This window comes from Myripristis murdjan, chromosome 24 (assembly GCF_902150065.1).
Source record: "Myripristis murdjan chromosome 24, fMyrMur1.1, whole genome shotgun sequence".
In the NCBI taxonomy this organism is placed as follows: domain Eukaryota; kingdom Metazoa; phylum Chordata; class Actinopteri; order Holocentriformes; family Holocentridae; genus Myripristis; species Myripristis murdjan.
The window spans coordinates 7478240-7501609 of record NC_044003.1 but is presented as its reverse complement, the minus strand read 5'-3'; the positions used below and the strand labels follow the sequence as shown (position 1 = coordinate 7501609).

At 40.1% G+C, this 23370-nt stretch overlaps 1 protein-coding gene across 1 annotated transcript in view; it reads left to right on the top strand.

The window, feature by feature from the left end:
• The window catches only part of myo6a (myosin VIa), a 153867-nt gene that overhangs the window by 40463 nt on the left and 90034 nt on the right, over nucleotides 1–23370 (top strand). The window contains exons 4-11 of the mRNA XM_030047151.1: nucleotides 49–122; nucleotides 2474–2603; nucleotides 4133–4238; nucleotides 5541–5596; nucleotides 5698–5795; nucleotides 6490–6654; nucleotides 12763–12843; nucleotides 20832–21012. Coding sequence (XP_029903011.1) covers nucleotides 49–122; nucleotides 2474–2603; nucleotides 4133–4238; nucleotides 5541–5596; nucleotides 5698–5795; nucleotides 6490–6654; nucleotides 12763–12843; nucleotides 20832–21012 — 891 coding nt within the window. The remainder of the gene's footprint in view (nucleotides 1–48; nucleotides 123–2473; nucleotides 2604–4132; nucleotides 4239–5540; nucleotides 5597–5697; nucleotides 5796–6489; nucleotides 6655–12762; nucleotides 12844–20831; nucleotides 21013–23370) is intronic.

Sequence of the window (23370 nt, the reverse complement as noted above, 5' to 3'; positions counted from 1 at the left end):
CAAGTCTTGTCCAGCAATTGACTTTCTCATTGTGTTTCTGTCTCCCAGGTTCTTTGATGTACTTGAATGAAGCCACTCTTCTCAACAACGTCCGTGTGAGATATAGCAAAGACAAAATTTATGTAAGTATTGCAAAAAAAAAAACCCAAAATAAAACAGTATTACAGTTTAGCATACCTTTGGAGACGGCCCTCCACAAACAGCTGTTCACAAAATCAACTTGTAGTCAGGAGGGGAAACGATGTCTGCAGCAGCTGTTCTCATATTAATACACAACAGATGGGCGATATCAGACTTCTGCACAGTCAGTGATCATCATTTTTGTACTGATTCAGCATGCGGCGTTGATTTATTTAGTGTTCTGTTATGCATTTGATGTTCACAGAGAACTATTTGCCAATTTTTCAAGAAAAAAAAAAATTGCATTCTACAAAGTTGGCTTGGCATGACATCCACCTCACCCCATGGATTGGCCCCCAGCTTCAGCTTTTTCATAAGGGTTCTACAGAGAACCTTTTGACGGTTCTAGTTGTCTTTGCATGGTTCTCCAGTTTGCACAGCAGCAACACAAATAAACATACAAATAAACAAACAAGCACACGAGTATACATTTAAACAGCCAATCAGCCATCCATTCTCTGTCTTTCTCTCCCTGTATATATCTCGCTGTCTTAGTTCTACTCTAAAACACACACACACACACACACAGGGGCTCAGCTGACCTCAGTAATGAGTCGCTGTCGTTTCCCCTCATGGACACCGTCAGCCCGTCTGAAGTGATGGAGGTGACGTTTCACCAGCTGCTCGACACACGGCCGGGCCGGCAGGCAGCTGCAGAGCAAAGCGCCATCTAGTGGCACAAGAAGGAACTGCTTTCCTCTCCCTGATGGTGTCAAAGCCCCCGCCTGAGCTCAAAAACATTTTTCAAAGCATGGAACCAAAAATAGACGCACTTGAGAGCTGCTGACGGCCTTTTGATTTTGTGCGAGAGATTATTTGTGGGAAGATTTTTGTTGCTGATTGATTCTGAATGCCTTTGCACACATTTTTCAAGATACACAACACTGATGTTTTTATAATTAGTGGTCGAGCGATGGGGTTTTTCAGTGACCGATGCCGATATTTAGACAGCAGGGCGGCATATGGACAATATATAATACTGATATCACGTTTTTTTTTTCTTTCCATCTGATAAAACAGCATTTATCAGCAGATAACAACATCTCCTTGTTTCTGAGAGAGAATAAAAATGAGTTAATTAATTACATAAATAAATAGAGAATAAATAAACAGTGTTAGTGCCCACATAGCACCCAGCAGCATGTCTTGGTTTTTGGTCCCAGTGAACATTTATTTAACACTTATGTATTATTATTCCCTTGAATACAGGAAAATGATTGAAAATTAAAAAAAAAAAAAAAAAAAAAAAAAAAGCGCTCTGTCTGCATTTGCTTAAGTCGATCTGTACTCTACTAAATTTTGTAAATTTTAAAAAATATATCAGCCTTGTGAGTACAGGTATTGGCCGATGCCAGCTATCAGAAAATGCCAGATATCGGCCTGATTAATCAACCGATCAATTAATCAGTCGACCACTATGTGTAATTTAGCCTCGCACGAACAGAGACAGTTTCACAGATTCAATCAGAGAGCTGTGAATTCAAAACGCAAAAATTGACTGGGGAACTCCATCTGAGGAGTTTACCTTGCTCAAAGGCTCTTCAACACACATTTTCAAATTAAATATATACCCCATGGATGGGACTCTTACAGTCTTGAGCGTATTTCTGTCTTCCACTTTTTTTTTGGACTCCCTTACCCACTTTTCCTACTTTTTCGGCACAGGGTTTTCCCAGCTCCACTCCAAAATCCTTCAAATAAACAGCTGAAAAAAACAGCAGAAATGCCTGGTTCATCTACCAGGCATTTCTGGCTCTGTTTTGTTATTTAGTGTATTTTTGTTATTCGTTTGGATAACTAGCCAATCATAGAAACTGTGACATCATGTCCATATCAATCATCAATGAAACACATCAGGTTTTGGTGTCAGTCTTTCACTATCAATGGGCAAGATGAGTGGACAGTTAACAGTATTTAAACTGTTTCTGTGCTTTTTTTTAATGCTGTTATGGGTGTTTCTGTTTTCCCTGCTTGTACTTTTCCTATCCTGTCTTTTACTGGTCTCGACTGTTGTAAATTAGTCTGTGCTTTGTGAATTTCTTGGGTTTTTGTGAACTCTTTTATGTCGTTTTTTTTTTTTTCTAGCAAAGTTTGGAAAGCAATTCGGACGACTCCTGTTTTTGAATGTGCTGTCGAAATAAATCTGACTTCATCACACAAGAATCTTAGAGGGGAACTTTCCTTTCACGGTCATCGATTTAAGCAGACAAGAAGAGTTTAGTTCCAGTTTCCAAGATGAGATCTGCCCGCAGCTGATGTGCATTTTATTGTTTTTACCTCCTTCTCTCTGCAGACGTTTGTAGCCAACATCCTGATAGCAGTGAACCCGTACTATGACATCCCCAAGCTCTACTCTGCAGAAACCATCAAGAAGTACCAGGGCCGGTCGCTGGGCACGCTGCCGCCGCACGTCTACGCCATCGGTGAGTGGCCACCAACAGGAAAGCTGCTGTTGATTCAATATTAAACAAACACTTCACCCAAAATATATATTTAAAAAAATCCAACATACCTGTAGACTAGTCTTTCAATTGCAATATCTTCACCTGATACTGTTGAGGTGGTTGGATGTTGGTTTAAAGAGCTCAAACTGTCAGATTTATTGTTGTTTTTGTGCATCTTTATTATAGCGGCTGATCATTCTGTTTATTTTGCCCCTAATTTGTTGTCTCTGTGATGATTTTTATGTTTTTGAAGATGGAGTCATCTGTTCTTTTTTCAGTTTTTTGCATTTTTTTTTTTTTAACCCTAATAAATAATTAGCATTATTGTCAGTGTGTTAGCATGGCTCTGTGTGCGTCAGTGAGCCCTAGTTTGTAAATGAAGGAGTGAGGAATGAAGCAGCAGGAAAATGTAGAGAGGAAACTGTTTAAAGGCCCCTTGAAATAAACTCTCACTTTCTTGATTTATGTATTTCCTGTTGAAACAGGATGTTTAAGTGGGACATAGTGCACGAGAGAATTATTCACAAGTGCAAACCAGCAGGATAAGCCAAACCCTGACCCAACAGATTATCGATTTGAGAGAGAAACAGTTTTATTGGACAGGATATGAGGATGAGAGAGGAAGTTTAAAGATTTGTGAAGGTTTTATTGGCTGAAATTGTACTTTACACCCACCAGTGCAGGATGATGAAGATACTTTATAGGATGTAGAAGTCATGTGAGGTCATTTCATGGGGACTTTAATATTACCTGCTGTCCTCACACCAAAAATAGCAACAACAGGGGTGCAGCAGTGGGAGAGGCTGCCCCTTAGCTGGGCCCTCAGTGGATTGAGCAAACATTTTGACCGTGACCTGCACCAACACTGCAGAGAAATATAGAAAAAAAAATCACTAAAATAAGACGTAAAATGACGTCTGCTTTTGCGAACTGGAAATTATGACCTAAAAATCTACCTTACATCAGGTTAAACAGTTTCTAAAGTTGTCAAACAGTTACCAATGACCTTCCAGCTGTGGAAAAAAGACTTGAGTCAGCTCACTTTTTATTGTTAGAGGCTTTCTCTAATTAGTTTTGGTAAAGGTTGGGATTTTTGCCCATGATAGTGTCTTTTTTCCGCCGTTTGATGCCGTCTTTTCTGTAGTTTCCCCTTTGGCAAAGTGCTTGACAGGGTTTTTGGTTTGTGGCAGAGCACTCAGGTAAAGGTTTCACCATGGTGCAACATTTCACAGTGAAAGGTTTTGATGCTGGACCAGCTCCTGCATCATCCATCACCATGCTGTAGAGCCACATCCGTCCACTAGGTGGCAGTCGGCGCTCAGATTCTCCACATTCCTCCAGACTTAACAGACTTACTTCAAACTTCATCCAGAGTGACTCATCACTTTGATATGGCAAAAAAAAAAAAAAAATCCAGGAGTCACCTTGATTATTGAGGTCAGCTTTGTGTCCTTGAGGCAGAGGAGAGTGTAATCTAACAGCTGCGGCTCTCTGTCTCGGCCTGCCAGCTGATAAGGCGTACAGGGACATGAAGGTCCTGAAGATGAGCCAGTCCATCATCGTCTCGGGGGAGTCCGGGGCTGGAAAGACCGAAAACACCAAGTTTGTGCTCAGGTGAGGATGACACAGCAGTTTTCTACACCAGAGACGGGCGGCTGGTGTACATTTTCCTCTTAATTCTAACATTTTCCCCAGATAACTCATTTTTTATGAATACAAAGTGTTTCACGGCTTGATTTACACCAGTTTTTGTCTAATTAGATTGTGGTTATGCAGTATTTCTTGCATTTAGCAAAGTCAGATGGGGTGTACGAGGGTTGGGGATAGCTCAAAATCTGAACAGAAAGCACTGCTATTAAATCTAAAACTATTAAATCATATCAACTGGTAAGCTCAAAGGCTAATAAATAATGATTTTAAAAATAGTAGGGTTCCCTTGAGTTGGTCTCATGGAATTTTGAAAGGTCTATTCCACATGGGGAAGTCAGGGAATTTTCTCAAATTTATAGGTCATGTGTATCAGCCTGAATAGAATGAATAATTAAATAAATAAATCTGCCACTTGTTGATCACTAATGTAATATTTATTTCTCGTTGTGTCCGCTCTGTTCACTGCACTTGCAGAAGGAAACAGAAAACAGACTTTGATAAGGCCTCGGGATCTGAAGTGTGATTAATTTTTTAGTGGGAGAAAAAAAGGGAACCAAAAAAAAAAAATGCTGACATAAATCAGAGAAATTCAACATTTTACTAAAGACATAAAAAAGTCAGGGAAATTTCCATTCGACAGAGTGGTATAACCCTTAATTAAGCCATTTTTTAAATTATTTGTGTCATTTTTATGATTTGCTTGTTTATTTAAATGTGTTTATTCATTCTAGTTTTCATTTATGTAAGATGTCACTTTTGAAGTGTTTAAACCTATAGGTAAGCCTGTGTTCAATGCATTTATAAATGATCAATGAATATTAAATCAGATGGAATCAAATGGTGATGTACCACTTGTCTTATAACCAGGAAGCTCTAACAAACACAAACAGCAAAACAAACAATATAAAAGGGTGCAAAAAAAAAAAGAAGAACTGATGTTTTAAGTGTAAAAAATATGAATGCAAGTATGGTTCAAGCAAAAAAAATATACATAGGTGAATATAACAGTGAAAAGTTGAGTTTAAACTTTGTCTGGGATCAACAAATGATCTTATAGTTTTTCTTTGGGAACATATATTGAGTTGAGTGACCTAAATAAGGGGCAAACCGCAGAGCCTGAAGCTAAACTTTGCTAAAAAAAAAAAAAACAGCCTAAACTCCAGTTGGAAACTTTACCATTGCTGGAAAATTCTGGAAAAATTCTGGAAGCAGCCGCTGTTGGAGATCCTCGTCTGAAACTCTGATTTTCTTTTATTTCCACAACAGATACCTGACGACGTCCTATGGAACGGGTCAGGACATAGACGAGAGGATAGTGGAAGGTAAGGCTTGTGTGAGCTTTGCCGCCGTCGCTGCAGATGTATAATGTTTTAGTTTATGACTCTGTTTTTTTTTTTTTTTTTCCCCCTCCTGTATCGTGTAGCCAACCCGCTGCTGGAGGCTTTTGGGAACGCGAAAACCGTCCGGAATAACAACAGCAGTCGCTTCGGGAAGTTTGTGGAGATCCACTTCAATGAAAAGGTGCGGTTTGGTTTCCTGAATGGCCCTGAGTTATTTTGAAAAAGCTGGTTTCTTTATTTTTCAGTGGTTTCCAAATGTTGTAATAATATTTTATAATATTTTATGAGTAACACTGTATATAAACAGATAAATGCAGAATATTCTGATATAAACAGAATGTTATCGACATCATCATGGGAGCTTAAAGAGAAAACAGAAACAACTGCAATCAAAAAAAAAAAAGTGTATTCAGCCTCAATATCCCACTTAATATCTATTTTTAGTCATTTTCATATCAAATACATTCTTCTACTTCAGATGGGATGTCTTTTTCAGATTTTCTTCCTTTTTTATACTGCCATTTTCAATCCTTGCATATAGATTTCACTCATATGTCGCTACCAAATGTAATCATCATGCTGTAATCATCATCATATGTTACTTTTTAATATCAAACATATGCTCTATTTTTATTGATATCTCGTTTTTATTTGTTTTTGCTTTGTTTTTTTGCTGCCTCAGGGACTGAAGCTCCCCATGGGAGTCATTAAAGTGTCTTACTAGCGTTTTTCATTTCATTTTCATGTACATCTTTAGCAGGGGAGAAGATCTTACCGGTGTTAATTTAATGGGATGTGACGTTTACATGCACCAACAAATGCAATCAGTGAGTTTTGAGTTTTCTGAGTTTTGCTGTTTGCTGCCGTGCTTCCAGAACGCTGTTGTGGGCGGCTTCGTGTCCCACTACCTGCTGGAGAAGTCGAGGATCTGCACGCAAAGCCCCGAGGAGAGGAACTACCACATCTTCTACCGACTGTGTGCCGGAGCCTCCGAGGACATCAGGCAGAAGTTTCACCTCAGCTCACCAGACGCATTCAGGGTAGGAACAGCAGGGGGAAGGACGGACGGAGGGTGGGGCTGTGACGATTTCGCAAAGAAAACTAAAACTGTGATTCTGCACTTCTCAGTTCCACCCAGCCGTACATGTGAAGCATTTTCAATTCACCGCCAGTTCTTGCACGTCAAGAGTTTGTGAAGCACGATGCAAAGTTACTGCTTTTGATTAATAGCGACATTCAGCCTAATAAATGTCTTTTCCAGCAGCTACATGCACACCATTTACAGAGCATCGGCAAAAGCCCTGTTCAGCTTTTGGTGTTAAATTGATGGTATTCGTTATTCTATATTCCATATCTATATCTACAGTATATTGGTTTTGGATCCCCATTAGCTTCCAGAAAGTGGGCACTAATCTTCCTGGGGTCCATGCAAAAAACAGCAGAAACACACAAAAAGACAAAAACAATCCAAATGTAAAGATCAGTAAATAAGTAAATTAATTCTACACATGAAACAAGAAAATATAGACATGTTTAGGTATATGTTTAAACCAGAATAACTGATATAAATCAAGCCATCGGCTAAAAACCAAGCCGCTAACCCAACTGTGAAAAAGATGAATCATTAAGTTTAAAATCAGAAAGTGGCTCTGAACTTTTGGAGGCATCCATGTGGAGCTTTCACGAGTCCACAAACCAGCCGACTGAGGGAACTGCCCATCAATCACAGCATCAATGATGTCATTGAATGATGACACTGGGCAAGCATCCAGAAAAATAAAATCTAAACACACCAGGCATGGCAGATGTTGGCAAAACTCAGTTTATCCAAAAGTGTGAATAAACTGTCTTGCCAGCGTGGGGCTTTGTTGCACTTTTATCCTCAGACGAGCAGTTTTATTTTACAAAGAATATCTCCCACTATTTTCACCAGTAAATGAAAACAGACAGTAATATATAATACATACTGTACGGCTGGGCGATATGGACTAAATCAAATATTACAATTTGACCAATTACCTCAATTAATATTATGACAGTATTCTAGGGATGACTATTGGTGCTTTCGGAAAATATTTACACAATGAGATTTTTGATAAAAATTAGTAATTAGTAATGTGGATATGATGGCCAAACAGGTAAAGGCAAATAATAAAACAGCTACACCAGTCTAATAAGTGATGAAACTGCACTCCTTTACTGTTAATGCAGCCTTTAAAACCAGGAAAAGACAACACTATTATGATATCCAAAATCTCGGACGATGTACTTTTATATCATGATACTGATGTAATAGTATATTGTCCTTCCCAAATCACACATCATGGGGAAGGAAGTTGATAGTATTTTGCTCTGTGTGGGTTTGAATTCATTCCCCAGCCCTGGAAGTATCTTTCCCAAGGCTAAAGCTGAGTTGAAGCTTCAGACTGGTGGTAGTTAAAATGTCGGTGTTTAATTATCATGACTAGAGGGGTGAAGACTGCTTTGTTAGAGTTGTCTCTCCACCGCTACGCAATTGCAACGAAGACATTAACCTGGGGCTCTTTTTAAGAACTCACACAGGGACTTGCGGTGCATTCACGCCAAAAGTGTTTGGAGTCGTCATTCAGACTCTGGAGCCCTGACACTTTTAGTTTTGTTTGCTCGGCCAGGTGAGAACTACGCCGGCTGAACTCTGGCGGCACCAAATAACTGCAGCGATATACGCCTGGAAGTGCACCAAGAGAACGTGTTGAGAGAAAATGAAAACGAGAATGTAATCCAATCCAGCCACAGCTGATGACCCCGAAGTTCAGGCTTTTAAGTGAATAAGGAGATGTTGACATCTGATAAGCAGCAGCTGCTCATGCACAGATAGCCTCTAGCTAACAAAATGAACTAAGGTACAGTATTTAGTTATCTCTCCATGTGCTCCTTACTTAATGCTTTTCAAAGCTTGTTTCAGACAATGTGTTGTCCCTTTCATTCGCATTGCAGGAGCCGCCAGACAGTGCGCTCTGATTGCATTAATGTGACCTGCTGCTAAATGTCATCATCTGTGACAAACTCCATTTGGCCCTTTAGGCAAAATCGAATTGTTTTGGCAGAGTGTTGTGCTGTGTAGTTACCTGGGTGTTATGTGAGTCCACATGATGGTGAAATATTATCATTATTTGTTTCGCGCTCCCCAGGGCGGCCAATCCAGAATTACGTATTTTGTCTCTCCACTGACTTTTATAGTGCAGCGAAACAGCTCCTAAAATAACACAGTTATTACATAAACCAACACAAATGAAGCGTATTATGTCAGTATTGAAAACAAGTTCCGGTAGCCAATTTTTTTTTTTTTTTTGAGGAAGTTAAATGGCTCTTTTGTTGTAATTCTCCTATTTGAATTGGAAATTTCCACATAGTTGTTCCGCACAGACGCCCAGAGGGAACGGAGAAAATGGGTACCTGAACTTGCTGTTGTTTTTATATATATATATATATATATATTTATATATATTGGTATAAAATGTTTTGTTTGTGATAATTTATGTGCTGTTTTGGGAGCTGTTTTGCCATGCTGTGAAAGTGAGATACAAACACAACAGCGAGATACAAATACAGGAGTCTGGAGTTTCCATTGTGCTTGAAAGCACGGTAAAATGAACACTCTAAAACATGTAAAACTATTGGCAAATATTATGTGGCTCCGGTCTGTTTCTGAACAACTATACAGAAGATAAATTACAACAAAGAGTCCATCATGCTTCCACTCTAATTTGGACCAAAAATAACCAAAATTTGCAGAAGCAGGAGTTCAGTGCCACATAATTATGCATCGACACGACATTGGTTCTTGTGGGCAATTAAACTTGTGACTTTGGTGTTACGGGACAGTCTTTTTATCGTTTGATGTGCTTTTATCTTGTCTCTCACAGAACCTTGTGTGTACACATTTTCAGAATTGGTAGCACCCTTTGGGAATCAAACTGACAGATCCAGGAAAGGAGAGCCCATTTATGGCTTATGACTTATGACTGTGGACACTAGATGGCAGCACTGAGCCAGCATTGAGCCCGTCTGCTCCTGGCACCAAAGTCTCATTTAAGCTCGAGCCCATCTGTTGGTGCTCTCAGGCAATGTACTCAATGTTTAGCAGCAGGCGAGTGAGTGGAGAGAGGGCAGAGGTTGTTCAGATTGTCCTGGCCTTTGCCATGTTTACCATCAGCGTATCTGGTTTTCTGAAACCTGCGTCGTTCAGCTGCAGTGATAGGGGCAGCGAAACGGGGTTGTGCAGAGATAATGGCTGCTACATTTCTGCACCTCCTCAAATTTGATTGTGGGCAAAATGTTTGACCTTTGAACATCCCGCCTGTCAGCGCTCAGTAGTTGAAACAGTTCAAATGTTCTTGGAAAGCAGCACAGAATTTGGCTCGGCAAATTGCAGAAACCAGATGGTCCTAGTACTTTATAAGCTTTTTATTTATATAATTCTTTGAACAGATAGACATCAGATTGAATTGGAATTCTATTACAAGATATATGCACATATAGAGAGCAGATTTATCTAAGTAAATTTGGAAAGTGATGTAGTCAAATATAGAGGAGAATTAGTGAAACGAGATGTTGGCAGGTACTTGAAAGGTTTTTTTTTTTTTTTCCCATTATACATAGACTCAGATCATCATCAGAAACAGAAATTACACAGGCTTTGAATGTGCCCATCGGCCTGTGTTACAGCAAAGAGAAGAGCTGAGTCATGCTCATCTCTACCTCTGTAAAAAAAAAAAAAAAAGAAAAAGAAAACGTCTTGAGTGCACTTTTTTTTCTTTTTGCAGAGTCATCCCTTTATTGGCAGTATCTCAGTTCAGTGATCTATTCTTACCTGCGTCATTCACGGGCCTTAAAGTGCCGGCGCTCACTCTCTGCTCTCCGCCAGCGTCCCCCTGCGAAGTATTATAGCACCCCGAGTTAGCTCACCAGCTTCTAATGGGTTCATATATCTCCACATTTCCCTGCTGCTCTGGAAAGGGGGAAAAAAAAGTCTAAGTGAGTTAGTTTATAATCGCAGTTGCTTTTCCCTGCAAGTCGAATCAGCTCTCAATTGCATTGCGCTCAATAGGTCTCGATCTTAGGGAACAGTGTGTAATGTGGTAAATCCGATTTCTGACGATTTTGTCCCAAAGTGATTAACAAAGCAACAAAGAACAGACCAAAACAGATAATACATGAAAGAACAAGTCAAATAAATAAATAAAATTAAGGTTTGTGTTGTGCCCCGTGTGTGCAAGCTTGTTTGAATTTGTGATTTGTGTGTGTGTGGGCTAATGTAAATGTCTGCTTGTGAGTGCATAAAACAGCCCTGGGGCCAAACCAGGACCTTGCAGGAGGAATGAACAACGGATTGCAGAAAGGGAGAGCAGGAGTGCTGAACGTGTACCATTTGCAATCTGCTGAAGAGACGGAGGGCTGAATGAGCATTAAGACCTCCCTGTGGCTTCTGCTGTAATGGAAGTTTTTGTTTAGGTCCATCTGGCCATCCACCAGGATTCGCCTATAAAAACAAGATTAGCCCCAAAAAAAGAGTGGCTGTTGAATTTCTTGTTTTCCTCCCTCCACACCTGGGAAGTTTGTGTCGTCATTACCCCGGTGTCTCTGTGTCTAGCGAGGGAGGCCAGCTGGTGAAAAGCCATTAAAATTGATACAGAATAAATTACCAAGGGCTGACATTGCTTTTGTGCAAATGGAAGCTTAATTATTGTGGTAAATTGTGAACATTCGAGACTCAACAGCAACAACAAAGTGGAATGACATGTTCCTGTCATGATTACACCTGCATATATGCGACAAAGATGGTTTTGAATCTCGCCTCCAGAGCAATATGAACCCCTGCCGGTTTGAGATCAAGTCCCACCCGGTTCTTATGTCCCTATATAGCAGCAAGAGTAGAGCAGCGCACCGAAACAACTAAGTTAAGGAGTTCAATTCCCTTTGTAGCTTAATGAATAGGGCATGATACCGGAACTACTATGGTTTGGAGTCCGCTTCCCTGTGTAGTTCAACAGATAGAATAAGCCAACAACACTTCCATCGTTTTCTATTCCTTCTGTAAGCTCGCTGGGCAGAGTCTGGCATCAAAACTCCCTAGGGTAGGGGTTTCATTTCCTGTGTCGCTAGTGTTTGGCGCTCAATCATCTTGCAAAGATGTGTGGCTAGAACAACAAAGGTTGGAATAAGTTCTGCTGGATGACCCTGTGAATCCAGAGGCAGAAGTTGGGTTGGTTTTGAGTTTGAAGACACGTCCCAGAAACAGCACTTCTGGTTTGTTATTTTGTCTGGGTGGAAATAACTTTCCTTTATTAGCTGAGCTGTACTATCAATAAAAAAAAATGACAAAAATGTCAGCTGAAGTCCTGCTTCTGTTTAATTAGAAAAATGCTCTGAACATCGGATTGAATCAATGAAACCTTGATCGCACGTTGTATCATTTGTTACACAGCAAATTTCGAAATCTTTTGATGGAGCTTTTGTTGCGGTCATTCTTGATTTGCTAGGTTCAACACTGAATTAAGCAAAGTCAATGTTGCCAGTAGGGTACAGGTGCAACAATGTCTGGTGGCAGGCATGAAGATCTCCTGTCATGTCCATCTCCAGGAACGCCCACAGAATCAGAATCAGAAATACTTTATTGATCCCTACGGGGAAGTTGTTTGGTGTGGTTAAGTTGTAGGAGGGCATTCCCAGAGGTGGGTGGTCCTAGAGGGTTTTCGTGTGAATGACCTCAAAACTGTCAGGATCAGGGGTTTAGTTCCTTGTGAAGCTCTGATGGTAGCCCATGGAACCAAAACTGGAAAGGTCAAGGTTCCCACTTTGGGGCATCCCATAGCATGTATGCCCTTATGCTGCCTAAAGGATACTTGGGATACATGTCCTCACAAAATGGGACATATTTTGATGTGTTTCTTTACTGATCCTTGAAGAAGAAGTTCTCATTCTTCGTTAAGTGTCCAACTTGCTCAAGGACGCTTCAGCAGATCAGATTTTTTCCAACATGGGCCTTGAACAGAGGTCGTTAAGATAGTCATGGCAATATTTTTAAGCAAAGAAGTGCAAGAGGTTTGTGTTACATAATTGTGTTGATCTCTGGAAGTTTTCTGAATTGTCTTTTGTCTCTTTTGCAGTACCTGAACAGAGGATGTACGCGGTTCTTCGCCAACAAAGACACAGACAAACAGATCCTGCAGAATCGGAAGAGCCCCGAGGTACAGTACTGTACAACCTGACTTCCTGTCCTCTCCGCTCCTGCTTCACCCTGCACATTGTTATGGAAGATTTGAACTTGAGTCACAAATCTCTCAGGATAAAAACACCATCAGGAGTGTCCAGTGGAAAAATATCTGTGCTCAAATAACGGATAAATGTATAACAACTTGGCTAGAAAAAGATATCTGTGAAAGTAAGAGTCATAGTGAAGGTGTAGTTCCACTCAGTAATGTTTTATATAAAAATGTGGCTTGGTAAATAAGTTTTGATCCCAAATTAATTTTGCTCAGACATAGCAAAGTCATAGTAAGCTCAGCCTGACTGAACAGCTGGTTGATTTTTATCTTTGTTAGCCAGCTAACTAGCCAGCAGGCTCATTTATCCAAGCAAATAAAGTATAATGTGCATATTTTTTTAAAAAATGAATTTAACACACAGCCTCTAAAATCACTAGACTCTACGAGCCACATATTAGCAATTGTGTTGACCTTTACAAAAAATTGTCATTCAGTCAGATGTATTAGAAGCCAAATGATCAGTTCCCAGCCAGTAAGTCAGTAACAGTTTGTTTATTTAATCCTGTTGATGGGGCAGAGTTTATCTTTAAAATTAATCAGTTTTTCTCAACTGTTGTTGCCAAGAGCCGAAGTCCTCCAATATGGCCACCAGAGGGTATTAACACATGAGTTAGGAAGCCCTATGTACTTAAAGGCAGAATGAGTAGGATTTGTCAGTTTCAGTTTGTAAACACAATATTCAAAATTGGGCCCTCCTCTGTGGCTAAGCTAACTGCTGGCAGTGACTTATCCTTTCCTAGGATGGCGGTGGAATGAAATGACCACACAACATGTAAAATTCCACCTCTGTCCTAGGAAAAAAAAAAAGCTTCCTATAGCTTCCTATTGGATGTCATGCTATCAGTCTGGCACCGTGCACTGTGATTGGCTTGGAGCTGCACACCCGCTGCCCAAAGGCCGATGCCTAGAAGAGTCCCGAGCTCAGCAAAACAAGAAAACCCAGGTTGATGGCAGGGTCTCTGCAAACACACACACACCAACACACACTGCTAGTGGTTCATAACTGATGATTTGGCGGTATTATTTTTGTACGAGTCTGTACATTGTTTTAAAGGAAAATCCCACTCATTCTGCCTGTAGTATCGGTTTTAATCCGTTTTACCTCAACCACATCTACAGTTAATGTCACTTCCATACAATCAAGCACTCTAACAAGAAGTGACAGCCATGTTTAGCTGCTGTGTGGCCCCTGCACGGCACCGTCGGTCTTCTTACAGTAACCGCGCATGTATAGTTTCACAAAGTTATGCAAACTGAAATCCCTTTGCCACAATTAAGGCAGCTCTTGCACCGCTGCCTCCATTAGGACCCGTACAGCTTGTTAAACCTGACTCAGCAAACTCGGTGAAGCTGGCCTGTCTCCAGCTCCGGCTTTCTTCTCACAGTCTCCTTTTCAGCGCAGTGGCTGGCACCTTTGATTTACACCCTGGCATCTCCGCCGTTCTCCTGCCTCGCACTAGTCGATTAATGTGTTAATCCATTTTACACTCTTATTCTCTCTCTCTTATTCATGCTATATCCTCAGTATCTCCTCTTGTCTCCTCTACAGCTGTATTCGGTGTTATTCACGTTTTTAGTTTTTATATTAGCTTTGGTACTCCAGGTAATACCATGTCCCTTGAAACCACATGAGTAAATCCTCCTCTGATCCTTTGGGAGGGAGAATCACTCCTGTAGCAGCAGCATAGGGTTTAGGTTTCCCCTCCTGAGCAGAAGTGTGTTTGTGTGTGTGCATGTATACCGGCCATGAAACCATCGCAATCCACTGGAACATTATTAGAAAGATAAACCTCTGGTATTACAAATGCGTGGGCATGGGTGTCAAGTGGGCACCTTTGCAATCGGTATTTACTAGAACTTATTTTTCTCTAAACCTCCCTGCACATCCATTTTCCCTTTCTAAGAACCTAAACACAGGTAAGTGTCAAACAGTTTGATTCCGAGTTGAGCTATTTGAGGCTCGGTTTTGAGTCGGCTAGTGACATCACAGGTGTTTTATGCTTTTGTGCAAAGGTTTTTTTCATTTTTATTTTATTATTATTGATGTCCGCAAAGAATATCCAAATATTACAGATACGTACTGTACATACTTTAGGAGACAACTTTTGATAATGTTTGATAATGTTTGGCCCAACTAACCTCACCCAGGCCTTTGCATGCATGCCTTTGCCTTCCATTTCAGTGAAAATGTAACTTTGATGTTTGAGACTAAATTAAATTAGCGCTGCCTTTAATCTTTTTGAACACATTGAAACATTAACAAAGACACTCCGGCTCAGATTCATTAAAGATTGTCACAGGGAAGAGCGTGCAGCGTATAACCAAAATATCTGAATCAGAACGCCATGATATTCGCTCACTGCGGACAGTGAGTGGGAAGCGTGCCTAACGCCGCTGCTCTAAAACAAAGCCTCTGACCGTTTGCCATGGTCGTGCGCGCTGTTTGTTGTCTAATATTTGCAGAGGAGGCCAAGCAAATTGAGACGGCACACAATTTGCCGGCACTTTGCAGCATCAACAGCCCCCAGATTACTGTAGAAAATATAAGATCCTTTGAAAGGTGGAGTAAAGACTTTAGTTATCATTGCTGCAATATATAGGCGTGGTCGCTTGCAGGTTGGAGAAGAAACGCTCGCAGGTTTTCCCTTATAGGAACACAAATCAGATCAGGGTTGCTCCAATTAGAAAGCTTGTTTTAGGATGCCAGCTTGGTGTTTAAGATGAAACACAACATTTGGTTTTGCAGTTTGTGTTAAAGTCAGATATTTGATGCAGTCGGAAGCCAGTTCGGCCTAACTTGAATACTTTACTTGCACATACATGCATACTCTCATACATATACATAAATATATACATGCATACATATTACTGCAAAAACTAAACTGCTTAATCCACAATACATCCTACAAAGTGCAGGGTTGCAAACAGATCTGCTGTATGAGAGCCATCTACCCACATACTGAGCTGATTAGTTAATGAATATAGTATTTTTGTTTGTTTTAAATAGTCTAAGTAGACATTTGCCTTTGAAAGAATAAATATTGATGTTGTATTGTTATCCCAAATCCCTGAATGAAAAAAAGTTATTTTTGCAAGTAAGACAAAATGCAGAGAACATTAGAAATGGTAGTGTTTTTTTTCTCCAAAAGAAACCAAAATTGTGACCCAAAAACTGCGATACAAACACATACATACACATACATACATACATACAGATGCATGCATATAATATAATGTATGAACGTACAACACAAAGACAAATATCTTTCCAAAAGTTTTTAAGTAGCAGCTAAGAGACGAACAGTTTTAATTACCAGCTACGCCAGCGGAGGCACCAACATGTCCTGTTGCAGAATAAACAAATGAACAGTACACTATCAGAATACAACAAATTATTGCTTTGAATGGTTCTCCTTAAATGTTTCATTTGTCGCCTGGAAAAACCTCACTGTAACTGTAAACCAGCTCTCTTTTTTCTAAACTTTTTAAAAAAAAAATTTCCCCCAAACAAGCGAGGATGCTTCTATTCCAACAAGCAGCAAACATTTTAATTAGCAGCCAAACTCATTGAGGCTCATGCAGCATGAACAGATAGATCTAATATGCTGCATCAATAAGAATGCCTCATCCTCTGGAATGAGCTCCGTGCGTTGCCTTTGGGTTTTGATTAATTATGCATGAGTATCCCATTATTGCAGCTGTATATGGCATTCCCTGCGGTGCCAGCGTTATTAATTATTATTGCCATTAAGAAGAACATGAACAAGGCTTTGCTTTTCCCCATTAAAGACTGTGGATAATAAGTGAAATTCTTCCGAGGCGCCATATATCCAATTATATATCTATAATTACCTTAATGTCCTCCCTCAGTTTCTCTGAAACATCACAAATCCATTTTGTGTTTTCATATGACAAAACACTGACATAGTTATCTGCCTCTCGTGTATTAGAATTGTTATTTATTTATTTATTTTATTTTTTTTGCCATGAATCATGTTGTAAGAGTCACTATGGTCCTGGATATCTAATTTTGGAGTCAAAATGATAATATCCTCCCACCTCAACTGCATGTCAGACATTGTCCTGGATTGAACCACAGGGTTTCTACGAGTGGTTATATGTCGATGTCTGCAGAGAAAAAAACACAAATCTGCATATTTGTCTTTTTTTTCATAGTTGTTTTGAAAGTTTGCACAGTCATCTCTGTGCTCAGTGAGTTTCCTGAAGCTCCGGCCCTTAAAACCCTGTGAAAAACCTGTTGCACCATTTCAAAAAGAACATGAGTATAAATGAGAACATAAGTGCTTTTTCAAAATTTTCCAAAAACATGTGGATTGCAGCTATCGCTTTTTTGGTTTGTTTGTATTTTCTTTTTCTTTTTTCTTTTTTTGCATGCGGTGGAACAGTGTAGTTTTAATTCACCCTGGTGGAAATGGGAGTGTGAGATAAATTTAGCAGCCTCTCCACAGGCCAGTTATCTAATATTGTGAATTATCTAGAGTTTTTTCATGATGCACTGTAGGCGTGCACTCGTCAGTTTCCTGTTAGTATTTAAAAGCATCTCATCCCAAGTACATTTATTTTTGCTTACTTTTTCAGCTGTTCAGCCGGAACTCTTGTCTGTGCTAATTTAGTTTTACTGAAGCTGACTACAAAACGAGGTAGATCATTATTGTAAATTGTGATGACGTTAAAAATACTTCTGTTCACAGAAACTTTATATGGTGACCAAGGAAGTAAAAGCTACGAAGGAAAGTAAAAAAAAAAAAAAAAAAAAAAGAAGAAGATGTAAAAAAAGATGTTTGTCACAAAGGGGTTAAAAAAACACACAAAAAAGTCAGCATTTACTTTAACTTACTTTGAGTGTAAGATAATAAAGGAGGGGTTTACTGCATCAGGACAGCTCAGTTCGTGTTAAAGATGGTCTACAGAAAGATTAACTAAAATGGCAAAATGTGATATGACAAAACATGATTCTGAATATGTGAATTTGCAGAATAAAGTGGATACAAGATACATGATGGGATAAAAACGTGCATTATATTTGCATCGTGAGGTTAAAGGCTCGTTTAATGGTCCAATGTGGCCTTCGCAAGTGCTTCCTCCAAAATTAAATTACATAAATTTTAAAAAAAATTACTGCAAAATCATTTTTCTTCACTCAGTTTACTGCTTCATACTGATGAGTAATGTGCAATATGTCTCCTCACATTGCTCCTTCTTGTGTCACGCAGGACGACAAGGTGATTTGGTGTCCTTCTCTGTGTGTTTCTTTTTTTTTTTTTTTTTTTGTCTAAAGGGCCTCTTTTTGATTTTGGTATCGATGTGAATTTCGGGACGCTTGGTTGATGGGTTCACATCTTTCCTGAGTGTGTGGGCTTAGTGCATGTTGTCTTTCACCCTCCCGAGTACCTGGTGTTTTTCTACTCCGCTCAGCTCTTTAGACTGTATAGAGCATTTCGATCAAACTGACGTGTTTTATGACGGCTTTTGTGTCGCTCAGAATGTCACAGTGCAGCGGTAAATCTAGCGCAAAGCTCCGGGGGATGCTCTGCTTTGTAAAAGTGCCGTCCCAAACCCGCCGTGTCCAGTTCCTGTGTAGCCATGACCCAGTGCAGCAGAAAATGTGCCGATTTGAAATCTGGCAAGGCTCCTCCAATTGTATTTACATTTGCATCCCATACATTTTTCTAGGCAGTGATCAAGAGATTGTTCATTTGATTATTGCTTTTCTGTTTGAGACCAGCGGCCCCTTCACATCAATTATTTTAGACCACAAGGCAGAAGATGATTTCTTTTTCTCTCTCCGAGATGAGAGATAGGAGACCATTCTCTGTGCTATTTCAGCAGATTAAATATTAAATGTTTGCATTCAAGTGGTCCCCCACCTCATTTTTTATTTACTTTGTTGGCCTTTTGGGGGCCTCTGTTCTCACTGATTACTGGCGGATATTTTTTTTAAAGGCAGTTTAAAGCGAACTCCGTGTTTACAGGCTGCAGTAGCTCCAAACCACCTCAGTTTGACTTCTTCAATCCACGCTGCTGTGGAAAACCTTATTCTGTTGTATTTTTGTGTTGGTTCACCTTTGTTCACACCAACCAAATACAAGTCACATGGCCTCCAAAGTAGCCTGCTTATTGGACAGCGTTTTATTAACGTGTCACCGTGTCAGGTTAGAGACATGAAGCTTGGAAAGAGTCAAAATGAACCTGTTCCTGTCCTTGTAAGTTAAAGTTTGGCGTAGTTTAGTTTAGTTCAGTTCAGTTAGGGAATTGATTTTGCACCCATAATAAAACACAAAACAAACATCAATGAATAAAGGAGGTAAAAAGAACAACCTCATGGTGCTTTTTGTCATTTCATTTTTGTTTTATATAGTTCTTCCTCACAAAACGTCAAATGTCTCAAAGGACTTTGAAGGGGAGCAAGCTACGAAAACCCAACTAGTCAACAGTCAAACATGAAACGAAGAACAAAAAACTAAATAAACACCTCAAATTAAAGCATTAAAAAAATAGTTCATTTCCTCTGGTGTTCATACCAAGAGCACGTGTCGAAATCACATCCAGACTGCTGTTCATTGTGGCATGCTTGACTCTCCAAGCTTGACTTAACTGCTGCCCATCAGCATCTCCTTATACTGATAAACTCTTGTATTGGAGAGTCGTTGGTTTGGCTTCCATTCTCACTTTGACCAAACCACACCGCAGTTTGCTTGAAAGTGGACCGAGGCCAGTGTTTTCAGGCGTCCAAGTGCAGTTATTTTGTGCCCACTTGAATTCGAATGCAATTTTTCTCACCTGCCCAAACAAACTAAAGGAGCGGGCACTCCAAAGTCCAATTGAACCACTCCAAACACACTCGGTGTGGACGCATGCTCGGGACTCCTGACGGCCGGCTGGTCCATCGAAGCAGCCGCTCGAGTCAGCTCACCAAAATTTACCGAAATTTGGCTTGTCGCAAATGCTGAGTTCCTACATCGTCTGTCTATCAGACGTCATGAACTCCAACTCCTTCAAGAGGAGAAAAGTTAAAATTCATGACAAATCCAGTGAGACTTTGATTAAATGGTAGAAAAGACTAAATGGCAGCGCTCTTTTTCTGCCTCTTTTATCACAGGGGACACACTGTGGTTGGCATCTAGCCTAGCCTGCGGGAGACAATGACAAATTGTTTTTTTTCCCCCCCTTTATATCATCAGACTGTGACATTCTTGAGTGCATTCTCCAGGTGTGTGTGTGTGTGTGTGTGTGTGTGTGTGTGTGAGTGTGTGTTCTGCCTCACTATCTTTGCCTTCTCTCTACAGCTGATTGAGATCTGTTGTGCTCTGCTGGCTCTGCTTTTAGTCTGAGTTACTGTGTGCAGTATATGTGGCAGAAATTACAGTATGATCCCTGACTGCTCACAGGGAAGTGCGGGTTTTGTCAATGGGGCAGTTTAAAAAAAAATCATTGTCAAAGATCAGTGAAGAATTATGTTCAGTTTTGGTTTAAAAAAGGCATTTAAAGGAAGTAAAGTGCAAGAAATGACATAGGAGAAGATGGAGGACAGGCAAATAAAGAGGGAAGGAAGTTAGATAAATCATTTGGAAGCAAGACAGGGAGAAGGATAAACAATATAGACAGAAGTTAGAACAAGTGGTGGAAGGGAAAGAAGGTATTATAAATAAGGTGGAGGGAATGAGGGAAGAAAATAGGGTAAGAAGGTAGAGTGGTTGGTAGGAAGGAAGGGAAATGGGTTTGAAGGAAGAGAAGGAAGCAGCAAATCATTAGCCGTTAAGCTGGAGGGACTGGAGGGAAGGAAGGTGGATGAATTACAAGGAAGGAGGCTAAGTAAGTAACTTGGGGTGAAAGGAGAAAGGCGTCGACAGCAGGCGGCACTCATCTGCTCTCTGCCTTGGGTTTCCCAGCACTTGAAGTCGGGCCCGCTGAAAGACCCGCTGCTGGACGACCAGGGCGACTTCAACCGCATGTGCGTGGCCATGAAGAAGATCGGCCTGGACGACACGGAGAAGCTGGACCTGTTCAGGGTGGTGGCCGGCGTGCTGCACCTCGGCAACATCGACTTTGAGGAGGCCGGGAGCACGTCAGGTCAGTTCTGTAATCACTGCGAACGCTGCAGTGAAACTACGACTGCAGCCATAACCAGAGAAACTGTAATCACTGCTTTAGAGATGAATGGGAGTGAGATGTCCAGAAAAAAACTGAAAATGCTGGAAAAACAGCATTCAGAATGGCATGTTTGTTGGCAAACACCATTAAAGGATGGGTTAAGGTTATTTTTCAACCCAAGCTGCAATAAAATGATGTGATCCAGTTAATTCTGCTTGTTTTAGTGAGGAGAAACTAGCCTTCAGTGCCAATAGGACAATCACTTTTGGTCCAGAAACCATTATAAATGTCCTTGTTAACAACAGGAAGTACTCAGTACTACATCTTGAAATTACACCACTTACAACTTTCTAAGCTGAGATGTGCTGCGTTTGGAGTAAACTCTTACCCTAAGATCAAATAAGGTCAAATAAATGAAAAATAAAGGTTGTGACAAATGACGGTATTTATTTTGTAGGCCTGAGACAATATATGCCGATCTCCCAGTTCGATACTGCCGCAATACTTGGGGGTTGATTTAATTCAGAATCGATTCTCAATTAAAAACCAATTCTCGATTGAATGAATAGAAAAGTGGGCACTGTTTTGAGTCTGTTGCTCCAGTGTACTGAGTGCCAAACCATTCACTGACCTCGATTCAACTCTGTGTGGACATTCACTGAAGTTCTTAGTCCACTGAAATACAATATAAAACATAACCGGCAAGTGAAATGATCTGCAGCCTTTTTATTAAAAAAAAAAAAAAAGTTAAATTAATGAATGAATTAATTTGAAAGCATCTTGCAGTCCCCTGCCTGTGTGAGAATAATAAACTGAGGGGGAGGTGGAGTGCTCCGCTGCGTCATTAACGTTATGTCTCCAGCAGTGGAGAGCAACCTGTCTGCTGCACTGAGTTATTCTCTTCACATCGGAGCTGGTCTAAGTTGTGGGAGTGCTGCAGTGTGTGTTGGTCAGCAGGTCTCGTTTGTCACTGCTGATCGCCGCTCTGCTAATGCCAGTCTCTGAGTGACAGCGTAGAAAGCTCATATTGTGCTTAATGTTCGTCTCGAAAAGGTAATTATGAAGTCATTAAATCAAGACTTGCTTGCATCCTCTGCCTTTTTTGAAGATGAATTACAACATACCTCTATCTCTTTTTGTTCCATCAACAAAGGCAGTGGCCAGTAATACAAAAGTTTGAATTCGAGGCAGGGTTTTCCTCCAAGTAGGGCTGAATGACATCTGATTATCATGTTGTGATCAAGATATGAACATGTGAGATATTAATGTCTCAAAAGGCAACAACATGGACTATATCAAATATAGGGATTAGGGTTAGCCTAAAATGGTGATTGGTCTATTCTGAGCAATATAATGTTTTGTGAAGTAACTGCATTTTTTGAGGAATGCTTAATTTTCACTATTACAACACTTAAAATTTCATATTAATATGACCACACAGTCATGTATCATATTGCTATCGAGATATTGGGCATAAATATCAAGGTATGAAGTTTTGTCCTCATCGTGCAACCGTACCACCAAATTTCATGCAAAATCAATCAAATCAAAATGGGGTGTAAGCGTAACCTCTGGCCAACTTTAGTATGGCCTAGGTTGAAGAATACCAAAGCTGTCCATTTAAATGTTTCATAACAGTGTTAAACACTCTTAAAATCCATGTGGAAGTTCCTCCGACTGCTGAGATCACATTGAGATTTTATTCTTTAGTCAGCAAATACAATAAACATGCAGGAATTTGTCTTTGGTGGCATGATGCAGAGATAGATGAGAAACATATAATATATCAACATTGTGATGCAGTAAATAGAAATAAGTTGGAGAAGGACAAACAGGACCTCACATCTATTGAGTTGCAGTAGGACTGGAATGAAAAGACATGAGTGATCAGTTACCGCTGATGATCCAACGATGTTACGTTATTTAAGTTTCAAACTAGGTTTACAGCGTTCTGTGACTGCTTCCAAACAGACACCAGTCTTGTTCATAAGCAGCAGATGCCACTTTGTTGTCGTCCCTCAGGATGCTGCCGTTTGACGGATTACTGTAATATTGGCTCTCCTTCGCCCTTCTTGTCCATTTGATCTCATTGTGGTCAATGATAAGTGTTATTATCGTGTGTGAGAAACTTACCACTGGTGTCAGAAAACAATCTCCTGTGTGTCTCTGTGGATCGTTGATGTAAAACCAATGGAAAGACAAGTTATTTGTGCTCTATACAAGCCTATGTTTTGAATTCTTTTTACTTGCACACAAGGGAAAATCATTAATTGCATACCGAAGTTTCAAATGCATTCTTGCAGTAATTATTTATAGCTATTATTTCCACTCTTCTGC